General features: G+C 51.0%; 1 protein-coding gene across 1 annotated transcript; it reads right to left on the bottom strand.

Annotated features, from left to right (window-relative positions):
• Positions 1 to 1,420: 1,420 nt before the first annotated feature.
• Positions 1,421 to 21,102, bottom strand: LOC129735038 (T-cell activation Rho GTPase-activating protein-like). The gene is made up of 6 exons (XM_055700417.1): positions 20,726 to 21,102; positions 20,339 to 20,500; positions 20,145 to 20,254; positions 19,800 to 19,935; positions 3,114 to 3,172; positions 1,421 to 1,544 (listed from the first exon to the last, which is right to left on the bottom strand). The coding sequence occupies exons 1-6, from the start codon at positions 20,873 to 20,875 to the stop codon at positions 1,421 to 1,423; spliced, it is 741 nt and encodes a 246-aa protein (XP_055556392.1). The 5' UTR covers positions 20,876 to 21,102.
• Positions 21,103 to 21,273: the final 171 nt, after the last annotated feature.

Genomic DNA, 21,273 nt, shown 5'->3' with positions numbered 1-21,273 from the left:
CCAGCGGCGAGCTGCCCCCCGGCACCAGCAGCCTGAGCATGGCAGAGCTGGGACCCTCTGGCCTCCCAGGCTCTCTGCCCCGTGCGGCAGGTTTCGTCCCAGCTCCGCCAGCCAGCCAGTACGTACCAGCGTTCCTGGTGTCTCCCCCACCCCCTCTGCTGCGGAGTGGTACTGTGGGAACCCCCGCCCTCCTGCACATGGTCACCCCACTGGCTGCACATCCCAGCACAGCCAGAGATGGGTGCAAGGCAGCCATTCTCACCTCTGCCTGTGCCTCCATCAGCCTCTCCAGGCTCCTGGCGCGCACTGTCCTCCACTGGGCGGGAGAGAAGGAGGGGAAGAAGGTGAGCAGCCATGGGTCTGCTGCTCGGCTGCAGGAGCAGTGCTTGGGGACAGGGCCCAGAGCAGAGAGACACTCACGGCGTGGCGGCGGCTCAGCTCCTTCTCCAGGAGCTTGATGGATGTTAGGCGGGTGACGCGGGCTCCCGTGCGTCCTTCTGGTGTCCTGTGCACCGGGAAGGGAGAGGGAGAGAGCTGGGTGAGCCCCAAGCCGTCTCTTGTCTCTTGTCAGGCAGCTGTGCGCGAGAGCTGCCTGCAGCCCCAGGGGCACCTTCCCCAGCTGGGGGCTGTGTTCCCCCGTGGGCCCAGCTTCTCCTGGAGCACCCCCCCCCGGCTTACCCCAGCAGCGTGGCCACCCACAGCTCCTTCAGTGCCTGGGAGCTGCAGAAAGAGAGGAGAGACAGCGTCAGGCCCTGCTGCCCCCAGCCCTGGGCAAAGGTGGGGGCCTGCACAGCCCTGCCCCGTGGGGCAGGACAGAGGCGCTGTCCAAGCCCTGGGTCGCTCTGTCCTGCCTGAGCAGCTGTATTTGCCCTTCCCTTCTGGGGGCCAAAAGGTGACGAGGGGATGCAGGATGGGGAAACATCCCCCATCCCTCCCTCCCTGCCACCGAGCTGCCTGCTCCCTGCCCAGGCTCTGCACGCAAGGCAGAGGCCAGTCTTCACGGGATGGCGTGGGCACGGCTGGGAAGCTCTCCTGCCCGACCACGACTCACCCAAAAGTGGCAATGCAGGAGCCGGTGGGCCAGGCGAGGATGACAGAGGTGCTGTCCTCATCGGTGCCTTGCTCCTCCTCCTCCTGTCCCTCCTGCCCCGCAGCCTCCTTCCCGCTGCTGAGCACCCACAGCTGGTCCAGGGCCAGGCAGAGCTGTGGGCGCAGGCTGGTGCCATGTCTGCAGAGAGCAGAAGCCGGCCCTGAGCTGGAGCGGGGCTCCTTGGGCTGGGTCCCCACGCGCAGAGCCCTGTCCCCCACCTGCCCTTGGGACGGACGTTGGTGCCTCCAGCACCGAGGGGCCGGGGCCTGGGGCTGGTGCCAGGGTGTCCCTGGGCCGGGGCTGGGGGGAAGGATCTGGGCTCTGAGGGTCTTACCGCAACTTGGCGACCACCAGTTCCTTGTGGAGGAGGAGCAGGCGCCTCTGGCTCCTCTTGCGGCCCCGGGTCAGCCGCACGTCTGCGCTCAGCACCGGCTCGGCGTCGCTGAGAGCCTCCCTGCAGAGCAGAGAGCGGCGGGCATGAGCAACGTCAGTGCTGCGTGGCCCAGCTGTGCCCGCGTGTCCCCGAGCCCGGGGGGAGCCCACCTGGAGCTGCAGCAGCAGCTGGCCTGGCCCATCCTGCCCGGGAGAGGAGGGCCCTGGCCGTGCAGCGAGGAGGGGGCCCAGCCGGCGACGGCGAGGCTGGGAAGCGGGGTGCTGGTGCTGTGGCAGCGCTGCTGGGCCAGAGGCTGCCTCCTGCCAGCGCCGCTGCGTGCCAGCACAGCTCTGCCCTGCTGCCTGTGGTGGCCGTGGGCTCCCCGTGACCAACGGTCTGAGCCCAACGGAAAGTGGGCGGGGCCTGCGGGGGCGGGGCTGGGGCCCTCTCCAGTATGGCCGGCCCTGCCTTGCCCGGGGGAGCCCCGAGCAGGACAGGGCAGGGGGCAAGGGCCACCTCCCTGCGCCTGCGGCCAGCGCTTTCACCTGGCTTTTTGACAGGGTCCCGCTCAATAAAAGAAGCTGTTTTTCCTAGAGATGACCATTGTGGCTAGAGGCAGACTCCTCTTGGTGGAGGCCGGCCTAGCCGTTGGAAGGCCTCTGGCACACAGGCCGTGCTAGGCCTCAGGCCCCAAGGCGCTGGAATTGGAGCAGGCCCACCGCGAGGAAAAACTTCCATTTTTACCAAAAGACGGGGGGACTAGCAGCAGTAAAGAGCCGCTCGGGTCCTGCCAGGCGCCACAGGGAAATGAAAGGTGTGGTGAGCTTCGGCAGGAATTGTGGTGCCCCTGGAGCACCACCCTTGCTTGGGAAGGCTTTATCCCACCTGGGTGCTAAGGCTTCACCCTTGGCGATCAGGGCTGGATGAGCACCACCCGGGAGCCCCTGCCCTGTTAGCCATGACCTTCACCCAGCCGGTGGCCAACACGGCCAGGGGCGAGTTTGTGGGGTAGGCCATGACCATGGCAAAGAAGGGACCCGTAGCCAGCTTTTGATGGCCCGTGTCTGGTTTCACTGTTGACCCTAAGCAATGCCTTGCTTCAAATAGAAGCGATGCAGAGAGTTACACACCCGCCCTTTTCAGGAAAAATGCAGGACATCAGAGACATGTAGCAAGTTCTCTGCTGGCTGTTGTACACTGCAGCAAGAAGCAGCGTGGGTCCAGTGGCTAATGCTGGAAGGGGAATTCAGCACTTCTGGGAAAGGGATATAAAGGCACTCTTGTGGGCCAGGCTGGGATTGGGGAGGCTGGGTGGGTGTCTGGGGTCCCAGCTTTCCTGCAGTGCTGACTGTGTGCCTGCTGCTTGCTCTTCCCTGCAACGCCGGTTGCATCCACCTGCTGGGGCTGTGCTTGGGAAGGGCACCGGGGGTGAGCAAGCCCATGGGAGAGGGCTGGGGGGAAGCTCTTCTCCAGAGATCTACCAGAAACTGTCCAGAGCATCCGAGAGGATGCTCTGTGTGACAAGGGAAGGTGCCCGTTGGTCCAATGTATGGAGCCTGCAGGGCTCCCATCAGGGTCCTTTGACCTACCCATCCTCCAGCCAGCAATCCAGGTGCCCCTGGGGGGTCCCATGTTGGTCTCCTGAGGTACCCTTTAGCCCCGGTGAAGGTGTCATGCCTCAGTGTGTGCTTGCAGGGCATGTTTCCTTCCTGCTGACAAGGGCGGAATTGCAGTTAAATGCCCCTGGGCGATCCCGAGCCAAAAGCAGATTTTCTTCTATGGGCCACACTGCTTTGCAGTCCATGTGTGTGGTTCAGCTCCTGCATGGGAGCTGAGGACACGAGGTGACCTAGCTCTGAAGCTGGCCACTCTTGCTCCAGGCAACTCCAGTTGCTTGCGTTTTCCTTCAGCTTCCCCAGCCTGATGATCTCCACTGTCACCTCCTCCCTGTCCTACAAGAAGTATCCCTCTCCAGGCCATTAGGACAGTGGCACAGCACTCAGAATCCAGATCACTGGTAGAGAAGTAGGACAGAGGAAAAGAGAAGTTCTCCTTTGAAAGAAATCCTTGTTTGTCCTCCTTTAGCTACCAGTGGATGAAAAATACGGGGACAGAATTTCAGGCCAGCCACAGCACTGGCTTTCAAGCCTGAGCTTGTAATGTCATGGCTGTTCTGGAATGTGGTACAGTGAAATGAGAGATAGAAATGGCAAATTTTCCCCCCCAGAGCGGTCAAATGCTGGCAGAGGTTGTCCAAGGAGGGTGTGCAGCCTCTGTCCTTGCAGATCTTCAAAGGCCAAGGGCACACATTTCTCTGCGACCTGCTCTAGGTGAGCGTGATGGAGCAGAGGGCTTGGCCCAGAGGACCTCCACGGGTCCCTTCCAACCCCACCCTCCCGTGTGGCTCTGTTCTTTGCTTTTGCCCTGGCGGAGATCTTCAGGGACTTTGCGTTCCATTTTGTGTTGCCTTAGGGCTACAATGTGCTGTGGTTTGGGGGCAACAAGGTTATGGTGTGCCAGAGGTCAGGCGAGTTAGTGTCAAAGTGTGTTATTGTTATGGACAGAACCTGTGTTTGTTGGCCCTGTGTTGCTGGGGTTATGGCATTTTTATCATGTGTTCTGTGTGGTGATTTTTTTTTTTTGTGGAGAGTGCCTTTTTTCAGCTATTTTGCCTTTGTAGGGTTTGCATGGGGGCCTCTGGTTTGTGTACCAAGTTTCTTCTGGTTGTTTTTCTGCTGTGCTGGTGGACGGTGGTGTTTTTTTCTGTCTTGAAACCATCGTTACAGGCCTAGTATATCTCCTGCAGGTCAGGCAGTGTCACTTCTGGTGTGGTCTGACTCATTTCTGGTGAGTTGGTAGGTAGGTATGGAGGACTTGTGGTCCCTCCATGGAGGATGACTGCTAGAGGACTAAGAGGCAGATCTGTGGAGGGGTGAGAGGACTGCTGGCCCATAAGTAGTGACTGTCAGAGGACCAAGTGTACTTGAATTTACGTGGGCTTCCAAATTCATGGTTGTTTCTCCTGCCTTGCGGAAGAGCCATGGGAAGTCACCAGCCACACGGAAGGATAAAGGGTTTCCCACGGCTACGTGGCTTTTTGGGTTTTGCTTTTGAATAAGAAAGTCCTGTCTCTACATGAGTAGAACTATAAACGGTCAATTTTGCCAACTTCAGAAAGCAGGGAGCAGCACTTTTCTGCTGTGCCTCACATGGCGGCCAGGGCACGGTGAGAAACAGCAAGTGAGTTTCTTCCTGGAACCTTCTCCAGGGGAGCAGTGCTGCACTTGTCAAGGTGAGGGGTTTTTTGGCTCTATACGATTGCAAATGTGAGGGGTTCATTTTCAGAACACAGCTATTAGGGAGCAGAACATTTGTGCTGTGCCTCACATGGCTGCAAGGACAGAGTGAGAAACAGCAAGAAAATTCCTTCCTGGCACCTGCTCCAGGGGAACAGTGCTGCCCTTTCCCAAGATGTATTTTTTTTTGGCTCTTAAGGTCTGCAGCTCTGAAGGGTCAGTTTTGCTCACCACAGAAAGCAGGGAGCAGAACTTTTGTGCTGTGCTGTTCCTCACATGGGTGCCAGGGCAGGGTGAGAAACAGCAAGAGGATTCCTTCCTGGCCCCTTCTCCAGGGGAGCAGTGCTGCCCTTTCACAAAGTGAGCACTGGTTCTGCATGAGTGCAAAATGTTTGGGTCAAATTTCTCACCACAGGAAGTAGGGAGGTGAACTTTTGTGCTGTGCCTCACATGGCTGCCAGGGCAGGGTGAGAACAGCAAGAGAATTCCTTCCTGGAACCTTCTTTATGGGAGGAGTGCTGTACTTTGCCAAAGGGACTTTTTTTGGATCTTAACGACTGCACCGCTGAGGGATTAATTTTTGCTCACCACGGAAAGCAGGGAGCAGCACTTTTGTGCTGTGCCTGACATGGCTGCCAGGGCAGGGTGAGAAGCAGCAAGAGAATTCCTTCCTGCCACCTTCTCCAGGGGAGCAGTGCTGCAGTTTGCCAAGGTGAGGTTTCTGGGCTCTGCGCAATTTCAAAGGTGAGGGGTCCATTTTCTGACCACAGAAAGCAGGGAGCAGAACATTTGTGCTGTGCCTGACATGGCTGCCAGGGCAGGGTGAGAAGCAGCAAGAGAATTCCTTCCTGCCACCTTCTCCAGGGGAGCAGGGCTGCACTTTGTCAAGGTGAGTTTTTTGGGCTGTGCATTATTGCCAGTGTAAAGGTGTCCAGTTTCTCCCCACAGAGAGCAGGGTGCACAATTTCTCTGCTGTGCCTGACGTGGCTGCAAGGACATGGTGAGAAGCAGCAATAAAATTCCTTCTGGAACCCTCTCCAGGGGAGCAGCCCTGCACTTCCCCAGGCCATGTTTTTTGGTTCATGGTTTCCCAGGCCATGAGTTCAAAAGTGCTGTGTCAATTTTCTCACCAGAGAAAGCAGGGAGCAGAACTCTTGTGCTGTGCCTCACATGGCTACCATGCACGGTGGGAAGCAGCAAGAGAATTCCTTCCTGGTACCTTCTCCAGGGGAATTTCCCAGCTCCCGAGAGACTCCTGGCACTGGCTGCAAGGGGGCTCCCAGCCGAAGGGTGGGCCTGGGTGTTGTTGGGGTGTTAATTGGTGATGTCTCCTTTCCTTAGTCACGTTAACACTTTGGGATAACAAATGGATGCTTCGCTCCTGTTGCTCTTTTATCATATCGCTCACAGTAACTGCCACTGGTTCCTTTTATCATATTGCATGCTATTTTCTTTTATTGCAATATAAGAAACTGCATTTGATATATTCCATTATGTGATATACTTGATAGATTTGATTATATTTGATGTGGAGTTCAGCTTTGCTGTCTATCCAGTCAGCCAGCAAAACATAATTTGATGTAGTCGGCAGCATACGAAGTAAAACTCCCTCTATTTAGGAAAAAAAAAAAAAAATGTTCCTCGACTTGCTATTGTCAGGTGGGAACCATTGCCTTATGGTGTTTGGGCCAGAGTGGTCTGGTGGTGCTGGGCAGTTGGGCCATGCCAGGGACAGAGGTTGTGGTGTCTGGCGGGACGTTTGATGCCACTGTATAGATTCCACTGTGTATACGTTTATGTCCAGGGATTCTGTTAAGGGAAGGCTGCTGGCTCGGCAAAGGGACAAGATGTCTGAGCTCCCCGGTTACCACGCTCTGATTTGCTGTGTAGCTCTACGTTAAACACACCTGCGCACAAAGGTTAGGCCAAGCTGACTCTCTAAAGCTGTTAGAAGTGACGAATTAAGGGACCTCTCATGCAGGGAGTCAGCCTTGAGAAGGATGGGGAACAAAGAATGGATGGGGAAAAGATCTGCGTTCTCTTCAGTGATGCAGAAAGAGCCTCTGGGTGAGGACGTTGTGGTCGCAGGAGGAGACAAGCCGATAAGAGTGCTGCGATCCGCAGAATGTTGGTTGGAATTCGGACAAAGGTAATTGTTGTGGGGGGAGATCGTGACCTCTGACTCAGATAGCCCCCCGAGAGAGGGCAAGGCCCCGCTTGGGGAGCACGGGGAGCTAGTAAAAAACCTCAGCAGTGCTGTCTGAGGGTGTGTGCTCGTTTGCATTAAAGCAAGCAACTTGTAACCCATCCCGTGCCTGACTGAAAATGCATGTGTAATGCGCTATGAGTGTGCAAGTGCTCTGCTGTCCATAGTGCGTACCCTCGAGGAACTGGGTGAGCACGCTCAGAGGAAACATTCCCCCGTGCTCCCAGCACTGCCATAAAGAATGCCGGCCTTCTGAAACTTGCAAGCAAGGCTTAGAGGGTTTTTCTCCCTGACCGACTTTATGGTATCATTCCCACCATACTGGAGAAAGCAAATCTTTTTCTGTTTGGTGGTGAAAGCAGCTTGGGGAGCGTCACTGAAGTGCAGCACTTTTTTAACCTCAGGTCTAAAGTGCCACCGGTCCTACCGTGGAATACATCCTTCCTCAGGCTTTCAGCAAACGGAAAGGATGCAACAAACCCACCCCACTAAGACGTCCTGCGCTTTTTTTATCTTCCCTGGAAGGTGGGCACATGACCCTGTTGGGCCATCTGTGCCACCTGCCTGGGAGCCAAGATGGTGCCTTTGCATTTCAGGCTAAGCACTTACCTTCTTTTTTTTCCTTTTCAGCGACTTTAGAGCCACCCTTAGGGAGGCTGGTTAAGCTGGTTTATGTACAGCTGGTCACCAGTGGAGGGAAACGGTAAGCTCCGCTATTGCCTCTGGTGTTTACTTGTTACCTTGTCGCTCGTTTGAGTGATCTTACCGTGCCCCGGCAAGCAGAAGCTATCACGCCACTTTAGGCCTTGGTCTAATAGTCATGCAAAGCAATACTGAAAGTCATTCTGAGATCTGGAACAGGCCCCAATGTGCATTTTATAAAAGTGCATCTTGGCTGCTCTTTATCTTTGCATGGGTTTTTTTCCCGTTTCTCCAGACTGTTGAAGCTCTGAAAGGCGCCAGTGAGCTGCTCTCCCTCAGTTTGCTCCTTTGCCTTTGGGGAGTGCGGTTCATGTTTTCTTCATGGCTTTGCAGAGGAGAAAATCCATGAATACACCACCTTGCTTTTTTCACCTAAGCTAATTTCAGAAACTGCCTCCTTTAACTTAGACATGAAACTCTTCTTAACCTCTTTGTGCACTTGTAGAAAAGCAGGGTGGGGTGGGGGTTGGGGGGTGGGGGTGTCTTCAGGAAGTGCCCGCAAAAGAGCCTGTGGGAGACCCTGTCCCTTGACTCACATGTGGGGTAGTGAAGAGCCTGAGAAAGTCATGGGTGTTTTGGTGTTCACCAAAGCAGGTTTTCGGTTTGGTTTTTTTTTTTCTTATTGTCTTGTTATCTTATGTAGCTTATGCCACCAGGTAGTGACAGCCCGGGGGTGACAGGAGGGGACAGCAGGCAATGGCAGCCTGGAGGGTGACAGGAGGGGACAGCAGGTGGGGACAGGCCTGGGGGGGGGGTACAGGAGAGGACAGCTGTTGGGGACAGCCTGGGGGGTGACAGGAGGGGAGAGCAGGTATTGAAAGCCTGGCGGTGACAGGACCTCAGGCGCCAGATCAGGCCGCGAGAGGCTGAAGGCCACTCACTGCGACCTGCAGGTCACCAACGCCTAGACCATGGAAGGCGCGTGGGGGCGGCGGGCGCGGGATGCGGGGACCGGCCGGCTGGCGGTGGCGCAGGTGGCCAGTGAGGCGGTTGGGCCGCGGCCGGCAGCGGTGACTCGTGCTGGGGCCTCAGAGCTGCTCTTCCGTGGTTGTGCGCTGGCAGCTGGCGTGAGGGCTGTGTGCGCAGCCAGGCACAGCAGCGTACGGGGTCGATGTGCGGCACCGCGCGTGGAAGAGGTTTGGTTTCTGGGAACCCTTCTAGGTAAAACGATAAGGAAATGTGGGACAATGCCTTGTAATCACAAACCTGCCAGATTTCTTTGAAACCCGGCAGAGAAGGCTGAACGTGATAGAAAAGGAGTGGATGGCTAATTGGAAGGGGAAAAAAGTGGGTTTGGTGACTGAAATTTGTCTTCAACTACTTTTACTCCACCGCATTGCCAAAGTGGCGCTTGGCTGCTGCAGAAACTGCTCAGTAGCAACGTTTTGGATCAAGAGTGTATCTGTGAGTGAGAATCTATGCAGACCCTGGAAAGCCATCTTGTAGACGGGTGTTCTGTCTCAAGTATACTTGGCATTTCTTGCTAATACAGCTTCTTTGCTACACCAAAGACATTTTCATTCAGATGTTATTGAGCATCATTTCTTCGTTTCTTTCAAACGGTGCATTTTTTTCCTGGTACTGCGTGTTAAACGGTGTCAGGGCAATACTGAAGTTTTATGGCAGATCACTTATGGTGAATATACCTAGAAATGTTCTTCGAGAAGCCCTAAGTTCTTTTGAATCTCAGAAATGGTGCTTGATTCTCAGAGACGGTAATGGTTTCGTATTACTTAGCGTGCTGTTTCAGTTTGGTAATCTACCATCTGGCAAAGCTTGCATGTGATTAAAGACTTTGGGATATGACAGAAATAAAAAGACTTGGAAACCGTTGCCATTCCTTAAACATTCAAATTTTATCGGGTGTTTTGTTTTGGTTTTTTTCTTTTTTTTTTCCTGTGGTTCTGTGACATTCTCACAACAGTCTTTTCTTTACAATGTGTACTCATAGGTTTTTTCCCTCTTCCTGTTTGATGTATTAAAACTTAAACAGAATAACATGTCTGCTGCGGTAACTGTAACTTTGGCCCTAGCCTTTCAAGTGGTTGGACCTAAGCACGCTGTTTACCTGCAGATAGGTAAAGTATGTTCAGGAGAGTATCTGTGAGGAGACTTAACAGCACGGTGTTAGGGGTCTTGGGGGTGTTACGGGATCGCGTGTCATACGGCGGTAGAGATAGACATGCAGGTAGAGGCAGATGTACAGGTTGTGACACAGATACTTAGTGGAACTTCTGTAAGGGTGTCTTCCCTGTGAAAAGGCAAAAATCCCCCAGTGGTTGTCAGAGCAAAGCTAAGGAATACATTTCAGTGTCATACACATGTATGCGAGATTTTGGGGTTTTACACATAACCGTGAATTTCCGTTTTTATTGAACAGCCTCTACGTGCTTAAAGTCACCTTCAGAAGATGAAGGAAAGAACTCGGCCAGGATGTTCTGCCTAAAGGGGGTTCTCGGAGATCTTCCCTGTGGAGATACGGTCGTGGGTTTTATAACTTGGTGCAGGAGTCCTGACTAAATGGTGACGTGATCTTGGAAAGACCCTTCAGTGAACCTTGAGTGAAGATGGCCAACTTGTTCAGATTTTTCGGGGCCGCGTGATCACGGAAATCTCGTAATAGCAGCAATGCTAATAGAAGCTAAAAGTAAACAGGATTTTAAACATCACTGGGGGAAAAAAAGAAAGAGATGGTGGACTCTCTTTGAAGATGGTGGGAAGGCAAAATGGATGGTTGGGATGTGTTTGAAAAGGTGGGAGGCAGGGTGGGGGTGTCCTCTTCCGTGCTCGCTGTTATAGAGACATGTTCTAGGGTTTTGTAAGCTAACAGGAGCAAAAGCAATGTAAGTGAGATCAGGAAAGAACCTCATGCTTTAGCAGACTCTGCTTTAGTGACTTTAGAGACCATTTTGCTGTTGGCATTGAAACGATTCCAAAAAAATGGAAAAGATTTTGCTGCTTGTGTTTGACTATCAGACCTGAAGATTTCTGGAAAGGTACCGTGAGATGATAAAAGCATGACGCTGTGTGTCAAATGTTGGGTTTGTATCTGTAAAGGGATTCCCTGAAGTGCTACGTCACGACATGTCAATATCACTCTTACAAACTGACTGATGCTTTCTCTGTATTGATGTTGTTTCCAGAATACACAGATGATAATGCCCTGATTCCGGGGAACTCATCGGTAACTGTTAGGGGAGTCCCCGTCAGAGGAGTTAAAGCTACCGGCAAAACAGACCTTAGGTAAGTAGCCATAACACGTTGTGTTCTTTGGGAGGGGTTTCAGTGCGTTCACCTTCTTTGTGGCGGTTAGTTTACGGAGGCATTCCGGTTGTATCTTTCTTGTTAAAGCTGCTGTTAAATTGTGTTGTGACAGGGCAGATTTGAAGGTGTCTGTCCCAAAGCAGACTTAGATTTTTCAGCCTGCTGGGACGTGGCATTCAAGCTCCAACAGTGGTAACTGTTCAGACGTTTGAATTGGGTTTGTTCTTGGGCTTGGTTTTTCTGAGAGTCAAGTTCTCCATCCTGTTTCCTCTATGCAGAGAGATTCCTTATTGTATGCTTTTGCTTTTAGTGCTTTTAGAGTAAACGGAGAGACACATTGCAGTGTGAACCGGTGATTTGTTCCCATCTGCCAGCAGTCCGAGTCTCCGTGTTTGACTGCTTCCTTTGTCTGGGGGAGGGGGGCAGGGTATTCTTACACCCCAAAGGGGGGTGTGTGTGTGTGGGCTGCATGCTGTCTCCAGAGGAAGGACTGAGAGTGGCCAGCTGGCAAACCATGCAAACAAGAAGTTTCATTCTTAAGTGCTTCCTATTAGATTCCTAAAGACAATGTCTACGTCGGGCAAGAGAAAAAGAACAACATCCTAAAGCGTATTGCCTTTTGTGCCAGGACGGTGAAGGAACAGTTGATCTTTTCCAAACCTGAAGCTCAGAAAGCAGTTGAGCACATTCCCAAATGTTAGTAGTTACCTTTCTAAGTTTGTTTTCAGCCTAAGCTGCTCTCTGTGCTCCAGGTATTACTGCTGTATTCCTCAGATTTATGGAGGACAGAGAATCTGATTACGATTGCAGATACTCAAATGTAAGCCTGACTACAGCATTATCGCTGTCATCGATGTATTCGTCCAGTCCAGTTCTGTATCAGCTGCATCAGCATGGTTTGAATGGTCATGTTTTCAAGGCTTCTTCAAGACAGACCTCTCCTCCACCATTAGTAGATATTATTGACTTGTGGTTTTGCCATGTCTTTCTAATGTTAGTTCTCAATACATAAAGTGTACTGGCGAGTTACAGCGTGTCTCAAACAAACAGTACCGCAGCATCCTAGTACCCATGAAGCATCTGCAAGCAAAACCCCCTGAATTTATGTGGCTCTCCTGTAAGCTTTGGGCATATTACTGCAGTAGGTGTTGCAGTGCTTTCAGGCGCTGCCAAGGCTTTCTGGATGCCACAGCACTGTGCTTCTAAACATGGCCTGGTTTGGGGGGTTAATTTAGATGGGGATGCTTAGTGCTGTCTTGTCAATATCGCCTCGGTTTCTGGTTGGATGGCACCCTCTCCTGGTGTTGGAATGCTGCCCTAAAATGAGAGGCTAGGTGCCCCTAGCATCAAAGATCCAAGAAATACCTGCCCGTGGGGATCAGGGATGTATGCCGCTGCTCTCCTAAAGTTGCAAATGGATCGGGCAGGTTAGCTTTCTCTTCCTTCAGCTGGAAACATTGTGGAAACAACTGGTAGAGTCGTTAGTGTTTGGGAATGATGAACGCATGGTGTCACGGTGGAGAGGCCTTCAGAAATGCGTTAGTCACCTTGTAGTATCTTCCTCAAGGCAAGTGGATGGAGAAACCATGGTGTGGTAATCTAAAGCGTTTCCTCGCACTTCCTCATGTTCAGGAGGTACGTGGCTGTACTTGCGAGCCTGGTGGTGGTGTAGCAGTGGCAGGAAGTATGAGCCTTTCTATTTGTGCAGGACTTGCACAGCAGCCTTTGGGTTGCCTCTGCTCGTGGGACGCTTTGGATGATGTATGAATTGTTTGTTAACTGATGGACGGTTGCATGTGTGATTCATGAGTAGCATGCAGGTACAGACCAATGAGTATGTGGAATCTCGGCAAGGGCTTGTGTGCCATAAGTGTTTCCTAAAATATTGTAGCATGTTCAAGATGATCTTAAAGCAAATTCTGGTAATCCAGGCTTTTTTCCTTATTTTTTTAACACAGGCCTCCTCGACCACAGAAAATCCTTGGAACTGCTTTCAGGTGATGTTTCTACTGCTATTGGTAGTCACTTTAGGCTAGAGGATGGTGGGTACCTGAACACAGTGCTTGGGCCTCCACAAAGAAGCACTTTTCTACAGACACCTGTTCTTGTTTTGTCAGGGGAGTGTAGAAACCAAAGTGCTCTATCTGGTACCTGTTTGTGATAGTGGGGCTATACAGATTGCCTGAAGGTGCCTTCATATTTGGATGGCTGACTATTTAAGAACAGAAAAGTGTAGCACAGTCTTCATCGTTTTGAGACTTAGAGAGAAGAAAGAAAATATGTGAGGACTTCTTCTTGCACTGCTGTATTCTGTATCTTAGAGTAATTGGGGACAAAGAAGGAATGGGATTTGGGGTTTTATTTCAGTTGCACTGAATGTACCAGGAGAGCACACTTTATGTATAGAAATAAATTTCCATATTCATAAGACTATCAGAACACGGTGTTTTGGTGCTCAGGTTTTATAAACTGTTTTCACGGCTTTATGTTGGTTACGAGTGCTTTATTTTAAGTTCTGATCATCTTTCTTTCTTCTTCTAGAAGTCAAACTGAGCCAGCGAGTAGAACATCAAAAGAGGTATGTAAAAACACAAGCTGAAACTTTTTTCTGCATGCTGCACCTAAGCCTAAGAAATGTAGCCTTGTACTAATTCTTTTATATATATAAAATATAAATGTTTTATATATAATATTTGTAATATATATATAAAAACATACTTTCCAGTGAAACACAGTGTATGCTGTAAATCCAATGTATTTGATTCAGCATAGTGAAAACTGAGCAATGCCAACTTTTGCACGGTGCTAATGTGAGCAGTGGTATTTGTGCCTAGTAACGCATTGCATTTCGTACTGAATAGGCTAGAATATTTCTTGTATGACTGTGTGTTGTACAGATAATGTGGGCTCATTTTTAGAGCTTGCAGGTTCAAGGTTTGCACCACTGAACTTGGTGCCACCCTTCAGTACACCACCACTTTGAATTTACATTTGGAAAAGGGGCAGCATTTTTTTCAGTTCAGAAAACACTGTCGTTCTGCTGCTAAGACATGAATAAGTAACGCGAGGAGATACTTGACTAGTGATGGCCTAGATCTCCATTTGGCCCTTGGGTGGAATGCTACGTGCAACAATGCATTTCAAAATAGCCCTCATAGTACAAACATTACTTTGTGGTGGTGTTTGGTTTTCATCTGTAAGTATAACTGCTTTTTCTTCACTCGAATGGTGTGAGGCATTACACGAGCTCTAGGTCACGGGATCTGATCACTTTGTAAGCTCTTAGGATAACTTAACCTAGAAATTCATGAACTTGGGGTCTAATGAAAGTAAATGAAAGACAGCGCAAAAACTATGCTGCGCTCATGAACCGTGCCTGTGTGCATTTAGAAAATGTTGAGCTATTAACTGATTAATTTATAAACTGCACTGGCAATGTTTCCTGTAGAGACACTTCCTTCTCAAATAAACGGAAATATTTTTTTTAGATCCTTTTGAGCTGAAAATGGACAGCTTCCTTAACCCTCCGTCTTTTAAGCAGTTGTGAGCATTTGGCAAGGGTCCCCCTCTGAGGTATCCTGAGCGATAGATTGATCTCAAGAGGGGTTGGTTACTTTAGTTTCTTCCCATTAACAACGTAGGCATACGTAAAGCTGTTTAAGGTTTGGACTTTGTTTTGAACAAATACAAATTCCACTGGCTTGGAGGTGGCTCTTTCAGTGATGCTCAGAGGCTATAGCGCAGGCTTTCATACAGCAGTAGGGGTGAACTCTTGCTATGTTCTGATTGTATGCAGAACTTGAACATGTGTTTAATTTTTCTGAATAGATTGGCGACTCTTCCGCATCTCTTTCTCTGGCCCAGCTTATTAAGGTATGTTTAGATGTACTTTCTTGTGAAATAGTGGTTGTAAACCTTACACTGTGCTCTCTAGCTGGATAACTGCTGTAATATGAGCAAAACATTAATTGTTAATAATTCAGAGTGTTTATCCTAACTTTAAAATGTGCGTATACTTTGATACTATCCTGTAGAGAGTAGTTCCCAGCTTGGGAAGATGGAAGGGGAGCACCTTATTGGCCTCAGTGTGATGCTGCAGTATTACTCATCTGCAAGACACAAAGAAGCAGCACTTCAGAAGCTGTTTACCGTTTTTCATACGACCCGTTAATTCTTCATTGGAACCTAACACAATTTTTACAGAAGAATTTAATTGGCTGTAAGTTATGGACATTGCTGGGGCCTTTGCAACAGCCAGAACAGACGTGTTTCTGGAACATGGGCAATAGCATGGCTGTTTTTGAATTTCTAGTCATTACCTAACCCTATGTTAGGTATGACCTAACCCTAAGTCTGAATTTTAAGACATAACCTTAAGACTTAACCCTATGACGTAAGCCTATGCCTTAAGCCTAAGACCTATCTCTAAGACTTAAGACTCAACCTTAAGGTTTAACCCTGAGAGTTAACCCTAACATTAACCCTAAGACTTAACCTTAAGATTTAAACTTGGGACTTAACCTTAAGGCTTAAATTTAAAAGTTAATGTTAAGACTTACACCCTAAGGCTTAACATTAAGACTTAAATTTAACACTTAAACTTAAGACTTAAATCCTAAGACTTAACCCTGAGACTTAAACCTCAGACTTAACCTTAATACTTAACCCTAAGACTTAAAATTCAGATTTAACCCTAAGACTCAGTCTATAAGATGTAAACTTAAGACTTAAGCTTAAGACTTAACCTTAAGACTTAAATTTAAGACTTAACCCTAAGACTTCACCTTAGAACATTAAGACTTAACTCTAGACTTAACCCTAAGACATAATCCTGAGACTTCACCTTAAAACTTAACCCTAAGACTTAACCTATAGTTTAACTTTAAAACTTAACCCTAAGACTGAACCCTAAGAAACAACCTGACGACTTAACCCTGAGACTTAACCTTGAGACTTTACCTTGCGATTTAACCCTGAGGTTTAACCCTGTCTTAATGCTAAGACTTAACTTTAAGATGTACCATTAAGACTTAACCTCAAGACTTAACCCTAAGACTTAACCTTAAAACGTAACCTTAAGATTTACACTAAAAACTTAACCCTATGACTTAAACTTAAGGCTCAACCTTAAGACTTAACTTTAGGACTTAACCCTCAGAATTAACGCTAAGACTTAACCTTAAGACTTAACCCTAAGTCATAACCCTAAGACTTAAATTTTAAGATTAATTCACCACTCATCCCTCTGACTTAACACTGAGACTTAACCCTAAGACTTAATCTTAAAACTTAATCCTAAGACTTATGCCCAAGACTTAACTCTAAGACTTAACTCTAGGAGTTAACTCAAAGACTTAAACTTAAGAATTAAGATGTAGACTTAACTCTAAGGCTCAATACATAAGACTTGAACTTAAGACAACCATAAGGCTTAGCCCTAAGACTTAAAATTAAGACTTAAATTTAAGACATAACATTAAGACGTAACCCTAAAACTTAACCCTAAGACTTAAGCTTAAGACTTAAATTTTAAGACTTAACCCTAAGGCTTAACATAAAGACTTCACCTTAAAACTTAACCCTAAGACTGAACCCTAACGTTTAACCCTAAGATAAAGCCTTAAGACTTAACACTAAGATTGAACCTTAAGAGACAACGTTACGACTTAACCCTGATACTTAACGTTGACACTTTACCTTGAGACTTAACCCTGAGATTTAACCCTAAGACTATTAAGCATTCGCTAAGACTTAACTTTAAGATGTACCATTAAGACTTAACCCCAAGACTTAACCTTAAAGATTTAACCTTAAAACTTAACCTTAAGATTTACACTCATGATTTAACCCTAAGACTTCACCCTAAGACTTAACCTTATGACTTAAACTTAAGGCTCAACCTTAAGACTTAACCCTGAGAATTAAGCCTAAGACATAACCTTAAAACTTGACCCTAAAGTCATAACCCTAAGACTTAAATTTTAAGACTTAACCCAAAGAGTTATCCCTAAGACTTATCCCCAAGACTTAACTCTTAAGGGTTAACCCTAAGACTTAAACTTAAGCATTAAACTTTATAGTTAACCCCAAGACTCAATCCATAAGTCTTAAACTTAAGAGTTAACTTTAAGACTTAACCTTAAGACTTGACCTAAAGACTTAACCTTAACACTTAAATATTAAGACTTAACCCAAAGACTTATCCCTAAGATAAATTTTAAGACTTAACCTGAAGACTTAACCTTAAAACCTAACCCTAAGAATGAAGCCTAAGACTTAACCCTAAGATATAACCTTAAGCCCTAACACTAAGACTGAACCTTAAGACAGGCCCTGGGCCTGAGCCATCTCTGCAGGGATGAGGCCTTCCTCGGCGTCCGTCCCTCAAACCCTCCCTCCGGCCCCCACGATCCGTCCCTAAAACACTTCCCCTCTGGCCCCCAGTCCCTGCTGGCCCTGAAGGCCGGCCACAGCACTTGGTTTCAAGCCTGAGCTGGTCATGTCATGGCTGTTCTGGAATGTGGTACAGTGAAAGAAGAGATTGAAATGGCAAATGTTCCCCCCCAGAGTGGTCCCATGCTGGCAAAGGTTGTCCGAGGAGGTTGTGGGCTCTCTGTCCTTGCAGATCTTCAAAGGCCAAGGGCACACAGTTCTCTGCAACCTGCTCTAGATGAGCGTGCTGGAGCAGAGGGCTTGGCCCAGAGGACCTCCACGGGTCCCTTCCAACCCCACCCTCCTGTGTGGCTCTGTGCTTTGCTTTTCCTCCTAAAGCTCCTCAACTCAGCCCCGATGCCCGCTGGAAAGGGTGCTGGGGCAAGGGATGATCCCAAACTCCTCCCCGAGGGTCCTTCCCAGCACAAGAGCTCCCCACTCCGGAAGACACGATGGCAGACACAGTCAGGAGAGGGAAAAGATTCTTTTATTGTCAACACCAGCTGCGAGGGCCCAGGAGTCACAGCGGTTCAGCCGGTGAAAGTCAGTCAGCACCTGCAACGACAGAGTCAGAAAGCTCTGCTAAGCCCCCAGAGGCAGGAAGAGGCAGGATTTGGTTCCCCCTTCTTTGGAGGACACTGTTTCTGAGGAATTCCTCATGGCCCAGAAGGGAGAGCTCTTGCTGGCCTCCACTAGGGGCCTTCTCCCCAGGGGTGACCTCCCTAGGGAGCTGTGCGTGCGCAGGGATGCTGACAGTGCCCCTGTGCCACGCAGCAGGGCTCGATGGGGAGCCCCTGGGGAGCTGCCGTGGGGCTCATCCCAAACCCTGCTCAGCACCAGCCCTCGCCGGCCCTTGCCAGCCAGCTGGGCTGACTTAGGGCCGTGTTCAGACTCGGGAAAGATGGGCAGCAGCGCCTGGTACGCACCTGGCCTTCCTGACGTGCTGCACCTTCCTGAATTTTCTCAGGTTTGGGCCCGCAAAGTCATTTCCTCTCTTCTCCGTTTTATTTTTGCTGTGCTGTCCCTCTCCTCTGCCCAGATTTCTTTTCTCTTTCTTTGTCTCGAGTTTTCCTTCTCCTGGTGGGATCCTGAAAAACTTTCCACCCCACAGCGTGATGAGAGGGGGAAAGCCCCAAGCCCCTGCAGTGAGCTCTCAGGTCAGGCAAGGGGAGCTCTTCCTACCTGGTTTCCTGGGGCAGGCTGGTCAGTTGTTGCAGGCATGCCGGGGACTCTGCCGTGCCCTCGGGGGTGGCTGGAGGCAAATCTGGAGGTGCCTAAACCAGAAACGTGGGAGGTAACGGGTGGCAAGTAAGGGCCTGGGGTAGTGAGGGCCTGACTGCCAAATTGCCATCTTAGCTCTACAGAGGAGATGCTGGTTTGCATCATGCACATTTTGGACAGTCCAGCCACTGCAGCCTAGACTTGATGAAGCTGCGATGGAATAGGATCTGAGCAAAAGCCCTCTCAAGGTGACAGCTACTCCCTTCTGTCCTTTTGTGGGTGTTTTGTAGGTATGTTTTGTTTGATGAAGCAGATCATACTTCATGAAATGCATTCCAGAAACAGCCTTTCCAGTTTTCCTTAACACGTACCACGCTGGGGGGAGAGGAGGAGCCCCAAAGGCACAAGAGAGCGGCTGCCAGGAGGAGGCCCAGCGGCTGCTTGGCCTCCTGGGAAATTACTGTCCCACTTGAGACATGTTGTCCCAGTGTCTGTGGAGCTGCCGTACCTCTGCCGCTTTGGGCCCTGCCCCTGTGTCTCCCCCAGCTCCTCTGTCGATGTCCAGCAGAGAGGCGTCTGCATCCAGAAAGGCTTCTGCCGGACGCTGGGTGTCTGCTGTGCCTGCAGGGCCACTTTGCTCTTCGCACTGCAGCTCTGGAAAGCAAAAGCACGTGCAGCAGCGCGACTTCTTGGAAGTCAAGAACATCTCAAGCAAAGCCCAGCCAAGCCCTACACCGCTTGTCTCCTCAACGTTGAGGTTTCTGGCATCCCGAGCCCCAGTGTCTGTGACAAGCCTCAGCCCCTCCTCCTACCTGTGCGCCTGTCCATGGGTGCTGGCACCTCCTCGGCTGATGGAGGGGAGAGGCCGGCCACCTCCCCCCCAAAGATGTCCCCGCAGTTTTCAATGAGGAACTCCACCAGCACGTTCACCTGCAGACATGAAAGCCTTGGTCTCAAGCCAGGTGCCTGCAGACATGTCAAGCAGCCTTTCCCACTGCTGACCCTTTGTCTGCGCAGGTGGCTGCGGCTGGGGGTTGCTCTTCCAGGCACCCAGCCCACCAGCCCTGGCTCAAGGGGGGAGGCAGCCAGGGACCTCTCAACAGCCAAGCTCCGATGGGCCGGGAAGGCAGCAGCCGGCTGCTGGGTAGGGCGTACCTTCTCGGTCACTGCCAGCATGGCCTGCAGCGGGAGCAGGTCCTCGTTGGGTGGGCTCAGCAGGTTGGGCCCGATGCAGATGGCCAGGTTGCTGCAGCTCATTCTGCTGGTGGCTGCGTTGTGGCCGATGTGCTGCAGCAGGGCCATCAGCCGCTTCAGGAGGAGGAGATTGGCCACAGGCAACTTGTCAGCCACCCTGAGGGAAGAGGAAGACAAGGCTGATGAAGCAGAGGGTGCCCACAGCCGTCCCTGCAGCTGGCCCCAGGCGGGTGGGAGCCAGCAGCCGTGTTGCACAGCTTTGCAGCTGCCCGAAAAGACAGCTTTCTGAGGAACCCATGCCTTTGCAGGCAGGTCCCAGAACTCTCCCGGTCCCTGCTCAACAGGCCGGCGGCTGCCCACGCTTACGCTTTCAGCTCCTCCACCTTGGCCTGCTTGCTGGCCCTCTCCATGGCTGCCATCCAGTCCTCGTAGAGGTCGATGACGAGGAGCTTGGTGGGGATGCTTCGCAGGAATTCCTGCAATGCCAAGGGCTGCAGGTGAGCCTTTGAACGCTGCAGGCCAGCCAGGAGCTCCTCCAGCTGCAGCTCAGAAGCGCTCACCTTCAAGATGACGGCCAGCAGCAGTGCAGGCTGGCTTCCCACATCGACTTCCGTGCCGCGGTCCAGGGCCTCGCGTAGCTGCCGAAGTTCTGTGCCGCCGGCAGCTCTGCGGAATATCCCCTCCGTCGTCGGTCCTTCCTGGTGCAGGACAGCCAGCAGCTCCTGCAAGAGATGCAGGACAGTGGCTTGGCTGAGGAGCTGCCCTGCAGCAGCGGTGGCCATGGCCAGCGCTCTTCCCCAGGCTGGGCTCTGTCCTCCTGCAAAGGGGCTGGGAGCAGAGAAGCGTGAGCCATGGGCAGAGAGCCCAATTCCCCAGTACCTGGAGCCAGGGGACGCTGCCTGTGGACTGAGTGGGGGGCTGGGGACCCCGTGTCCAGGCTGGCTTACCTGGATGGGCCGGGGCAGCGTGTTGTCCTCCCCACAGAGGGCTGCCAGGGGCTGCCCAAAGAGCGCCCTGCTGCAGCCGGAGCCCGCCTGCCCTGGTGCCTGGGCAGCGGCCGGGGTGCGCCGTAGAGCAAAGGGCCAGGGCAGCCCCATCCTCCTCCTGCTGCTGCTGCTGCTCCCTCCTGCTGCAAAGGAAAACAGAGTAAGACGCCATCAACGGAGAACCCCAGGCCAGCGGTCCCAGAGCCTGCCCTGCCCTGCTCTGTCCTGCCCGCAGCGCGATGCTGTGTAGTGCGGCAGGACAGGCAGGGAGCCAGCAGCTGGAACCGTGGCTTTGGCCCAGCAGCTGTGGCTTGGAGGCTGCCGAGAGCTGGTGTGCCACCAGGACAGCCTGTCCCAGCCCTTGCCCTGCCCTCCTGCAAGCTGTGGGCAGCCGCAGAGGCTCTGTGTCCTGCAGAAGCTCATGCAGCGGCCGCTCTCCAGCAGGTGTCCTTGCTAGTCCAGGTGCTGTCCTCCCGTGCGGTGCCCAACCTGCATGGCGACACTCAGGG

The sequence above is a fragment of the Falco cherrug genome, unplaced genomic scaffold (assembly GCF_023634085.1).
Source record: "Falco cherrug isolate bFalChe1 unplaced genomic scaffold, bFalChe1.pri scaffold_129, whole genome shotgun sequence".
Lineage (NCBI taxonomy): Eukaryota > Metazoa > Chordata > Aves > Falconiformes > Falconidae > Falco > Falco cherrug.
Note: the sequence above shows the minus strand (reverse complement) of the source record. Positions and strands in the feature narration are given on the sequence as shown.